This window comes from Mastomys coucha, unplaced genomic scaffold (genome assembly GCF_008632895.1).
Source record: "Mastomys coucha isolate ucsf_1 unplaced genomic scaffold, UCSF_Mcou_1 pScaffold5, whole genome shotgun sequence".
NCBI lineage: Eukaryota > Metazoa > Chordata > Mammalia > Rodentia > Muridae > Mastomys > Mastomys coucha.
Genome location: NW_022196911.1, coordinates 117,866,653 through 117,871,922, shown reverse-complemented (window position 1 = coordinate 117,871,922; position 5,270 = coordinate 117,866,653). Strand labels below are relative to the sequence as shown.

At 41.7% G+C, this 5,270-nt stretch overlaps 1 protein-coding gene across 3 annotated transcripts in view; it reads right to left on the bottom strand.

Annotated features, from left to right (window-relative positions):
- Foxk2 (forkhead box K2) overlaps positions 1-5,270 on the bottom strand; it is a 48,626-nt gene that overhangs the window by 18,134 nt on the left and 25,222 nt on the right. For all 3 annotated transcript variants that reach the window (XR_004113073.1, XM_031350497.1, XM_031350498.1), the window contains exons 3-4: positions 3,890-4,037; positions 897-1,043 (exon numbers count right to left, since the gene is read on the bottom strand). Coding sequence is in view for 2 of the 3 variants with exons in the window: in XM_031350497.1 (XP_031206357.1) it covers positions 897-1,043; positions 3,890-4,037 (295 nt within the window). In the remaining variant the exon portion in view is untranslated. The remainder of the gene's footprint in view (positions 1-896; positions 1,044-3,889; positions 4,038-5,270) is intronic.

The following is a 5,270-nucleotide window of genomic DNA, read 5'->3' as shown; positions in this document are numbered from 1 at the left end:
AAAAAAAAAAAAAAAAAAAAAAAAAAATCATACTACATTTCTCTTCTTTGTTTTTTGTTGTTGTTTAACATTGTGCATGGCCAACTTTCCCTTTTCCAAATTACCTCAATTCCCAAAGTTTTCTACACATCCAGGAAACGGTAACATATACTAGATACAAAGAGAAAAGCCTGTGCAATGTAAAAGTTACAGAGAGGCCAGGTGTGATGGTGCACACCTTTAATCCCTGCACCTGAGAGCCAGAGCCAAGGAGACCTCTCAAAAGTTCAAGGCTAGCCTGGTCTACACAGTGAGTTTCAGGAATGCCAGAAAGCTACACAGTGAAACACTTCTCAAAAAGAAGCAAAACCAACCTCAAAACAAACAAACAAAAACCAAAAGCCAGCACCAGCACCAGCACCAGCACCAGTAACCTTCCAGGGAACCCAGGCCCCAGAAGAGCAGCATTGCGAAGAGGCTGGAGGCTCTTCACCAGGGAAACTGCAACTTAAACTGGTCCCGTCTGCCTCTGTATCATATATATATCAAGTATAAAAACTATATTCTAAAAACAAAGTCAGGATAAACATGGATAACCATGGTAAAACAATTTAAAAATCAGTCTCTGTGAAATGTGAAGTTCCTCTATGAACATGAGAGGAAAGAATGGACTTTAGTTTAAAAATTCCCAACATTTTCAACAAACAGAAATGAAAATCCCCCAGGCTTTATGGATCACAGGCAAAAATTTATTTCCCAGAAAGTAAAAGCATTAGTTTCAGTTTTCTCCAGAACTGTTGCTTCTCTACCAGAGAGTAGGCTGAGGCCTCTCAGCGAAGGCTCCCTTCTTAACGACCTCTCTAGTGTGCATCCAGGTTAGAAACAGGAGCACTCACAGCAAACCGAAGCGGACTTACCTGCCAGCCCTTGTCCGCAGTCCTGTAGTATGGGTAGTTTTTAGTGATGTGCGTATAAATCCCATTTAGGGTAAGCTGTTTATCAGGAGCCATGGTAATTGCTTGTACTATCAGCTGGGCATAGGAGTAAGGTGGTTTTGAGTCATCCTGTGTTAGAAAACAAACACCTAAGACTCAAGAGTATTCTTTTATGTATTCTTGCAACCGTGTTTTTATTATAAAAGTAATATAATTGGGAAACTTTGAGAAAAGTTAGTTGGAAATTTGTAGAATATATAGGAAGATTAAAAATCACACCAGTACTCTAGAGGCAGAGGGAGGCAGATCTCTTTGACTTTGAGGCTAGCATGGTCTACAAGGAGAATTCTAGGACAGCCAGGAATGCTACATAGAGAAACTCTGCATCCAAAAATAAAAAATCAAAAACAACAACAAAAAACAAACAAAAATCACATAAGGAGAAATTTTAAATAACAAGAAAAAAACAATAAAGACGAGCAAAGCCAGTGGACTTCAGGGAGCCCAGAGCAGTACAAATCAGGGAGTAAGTGCCCTGTGACATGGAGAGGAACAGGCATGTCTAAGTATGATTTGGAGCAAGCACAGCACAATCGTGGTTCTGACAGGGATCTTTCCACACATCAGAAGTCACAAGAGCACTTGAGGTAGGACTGTCCAAATGCCCATCTACTGCCAAGGCTCTGCATGTGAGGACATGTCTGTGTAGGAGCCTAGTTTCTGTATGAACTTCTAGAAAATGCATACCAGCTCTGGGAAATATCAAAGCAATATAAATGAAAAGAAGCAGTCTACAGGTGAAGTATATTCAAATGACACCACTTATTCAAACCCAACAAAAGGCCTGGGTTTGATCATCTGTTCATAAAGTACGTAATTTATTTACTTAATGTGTTGGTGTGATATCTGAATGTATGTCTATTCAGCAAGTGCATGTAATGTCATGGAGGACAGAAAAGAGAGTGGGACTCCTTTAGAACTGGAGTTACAGTTGTTAGTCCCACGTGGGTGCTGAGATTTAAACCCAAGTCCTCTGGAAGAGCAGCAGTTAGTATTCTTAACTGCTAAGCCATGTCTCCAGACTCTTCCCCAACCCTGCCTTGTACTATATTTTTAGAATTTACAGTTTTAAAGCAAACAATTCTTGTGCTACACATTGAGTTAAAGGCAGCCTACAGAGTAAGACACTGAATCCCATCTCAGTAGAGATACACTTAGGGATAAGGCAAAAATCAGAAGGCATAAAGGAAGAGGGTGATAAAAGCTCAGACAGTAGGAGCTGATGGTGCAGAGATGTTTTTCAATTCTCTAAATAGAAAACCTTAACACCCCACCACTGCCAGCATCCAGAAGACCCCCAAGGCCCACCTGCAACATTTTGCTAACATTTTGCTAGCACGTATTTTGGCATCCCTTAAGCCACAAATGCTCTGCCTAAGCACCCACAGCAAGACACCACAAGTCCTAGGAAGAGAACTGGGATAACAAGTACCCAAGTCTAAGAAGTGGCTGAGCAGCTGTCCTTGTACCGTGTGCCTGACTCAGAGAGTCAAGCCTCCATCCCTGCTCAGGCTAATATATTTCCTAGGACTTTTTCATTACATGTTTCTAAGGATGTTTTTATTTGTTCCAGGAGTCAAGTCTCTTCTCCTGGTATGTGGATCCCAGGAACCAAGCTTAGACCATCTGCTGCCTTTATCTGCTAAGCTATTTGCTGGCCTTAAAAATGCTGTCCTTGCATTTTTAGAAACAATGTCTCACTATATGCCTCCAATAAAAACTGAAACTTGTTATGTAGACCATGATGGCCTTGAACTCAGAGATCCCCCTGGCTCTCCCTCCTAAATGCTGAGATTAAAAACGTATGCTACCATTTTTATTTTTAAATAATTTCACATAGAAAATGGTCAGAATACCCCCAAATGGATAAAGTAAACTTTGCAGCTGCTGCCAGGCCCCGAGTCTGTGCTCCTGTTCACAGACCGTTCTCAGTGTTGTTATTATAGCCATCGTATTTATTTCTGCTGCAATGCTTCAACCCTGCACCCAAGACTGCCTCTGTGTGCACAGGAACATCAATATGTTCTGCTCACTCCACGGCTCTTTTGTGTAAGTATGTCACAGTTTATAATGATATAGTAGAAGTGACAATATGTACAGAATATTCTTTTTTTACTTAACACTAGAGCAACTGCCCTTCTGTGTTACTAACAATTTCACATAGTCTACAGTTGCCCTGGAATCCTCACATATGTGTTGAATAATTTTTAAAAAATGCACTACAGGGCTGGAGAGATGGCTCAGTGGTTAAGAGCGCCGACTGCTCTACTGAAGGTCATAAGTTCAAATCCCAGCAACCACATGGTGGCTCACAGCCATCTGTAATGAGATCTTATGCCCTCTTCTGGGATATCTGAAGATAGCTACAGTATACTTACATATAATAAATAAATAAATCTTTTTTAAAAAATGCACTACAAATCCTGATGCCTATATCAGACTCAGAGTGACATGAGAATCAAATCCACATAGATGCACAAGTCAGTGTCCCAGACAGCTTTTGTCCACTTGACAAAAACTAGGGTCAACAGGGAAGAGGGGACCTTAATTGAGGACTTGCCTCCATCTGAGTAGCCTGTAGACATATCTGTGGTGCATTTTTTTTTTTTTGATCAATTATTGGCATGAAAGAGGCAGGGCCACCCCTGGGCAGGTGGCTCTGGATTGTAAGCAAGCAAACGAGCAGCACTGCTCTCCATGATGTCTGTTTCAGTTCCTGCTTCTGGATCTTTGCCCTGACTTTTCTCAGTGGTGAACAATTACATGGAAATGCAAGACAAACAAACTCTTTCCTCCCCAAGCTGCTTTTGGCTAACAGCAAGAGAAACTTAGCTAAAACAACATGGTATTCCCAAAAGAACTTGTTACCAATATCTGTATAATGTTCCCCAGATCCATGACTATAAAACATTTACCTTTGGGCTGTCTCCACCTGAAGTTTCCTTTTCATTTTCTGGCTGTGAATTGTCAGCCATTAAGTTGAGGTCAGATGGTATCACACGGCCCATTTTGTACCCTGAAGATCCTGCTCCCCGAGGACTGGATGGGCAGGAGTTTGCAGCACTGTAAAAGAGGGGGAAAAGTCTACTTGAAAGGAAACATAGTATTGTTCTTCCATAAGGAGCTGAGATCAGGGAAAACAAACATTTCTTTTCAAAGATTTACTTATTATGTGTTTTGCCCACCTGTGTGCTATGTGCATGCCTAGGGGAATCCAGGGTAGAGTATGAGATCTCCTAAAGCTGGAGTTATTACATTTCTCTAGCCCCATTTATTTTTCTTGAGACAACACTTTACTCTGTACTGCAGGCTGGTCTTAAATGTGCAGCAATTTTCTGGCCTCGTTTTCTGAAGTACTGAGATTTTTGTGTGCTACTATGTCTAGTTAAACTGAAAAAAACATTGAGAATAGCAATATTTCCTACTGTAAGGAGACGCAACTGTCAAGACAAACTGGGAAGGCAGTGTCCTGTGTGTCCTACCAGAGAGAGTATTATGTGCATTGATGTTTTGCATGCATGTATGCCACTTGTGTTAGGGTGTCAGATCCCTGGAGCTGGAGTTACAGACAGTTGTGAGCTGCAGTGTGGGTGTTGGGGCTTGATCCTCTGGAAAAGCATCCAGTGCTCTTAACCACTGAGCCATTTTTCAAGCCCCAAACTTAAAAAAATTTTTTTTGAAAGATTTATGTTACATTTTGAAGTGTGTGTGTGTATTTGTATGTGTATACACACAAGCCTGGTGACTTCTGGTGAAGGCAGAAGAGAATTTCCTAGAATTAGATGTTTGTGAACTGCCACATGGTACTAGAACCTGAACTTGGGTCTTTCTGCAAGAGCAGAAAGTGCTCTTAAGGATGAGCCATTCTGAAGGTGGGCAGTGGTGCCGCAAGCCTTTAATCCCCGCACTTGGAGGCGGAGGCAGGCAGAATTCTGAGTTCGAAGCCAGCCTGGTCTACAAAGTGAGTTCTAGGACTCGAATGCCCCCCCACCCAAATAAAAAGGATGAGCCATCCATCTAACCCCTTAAAATTTTAGATTTCAATTTTCAGTATGGTGCCTAGAGACTCAATCACTCTCATTCTATGGGTAGGAGTTTTAGAAGAAATATAATTAGATAATCTGTCAGCTGTTCAATGAAAAAAATACACTTAAAAACTGGAAACACAGCCAAACTTAAGAGCTAGATCCTGAAGCAGGGACAAAAGTAAGGGAAGGGAAAGGAAAGGAAGGATCAGGGGTTAGAGATCCCACACAGCCCAGCCCCACCCCTACCCCACACAGCCCAGCCCCACCC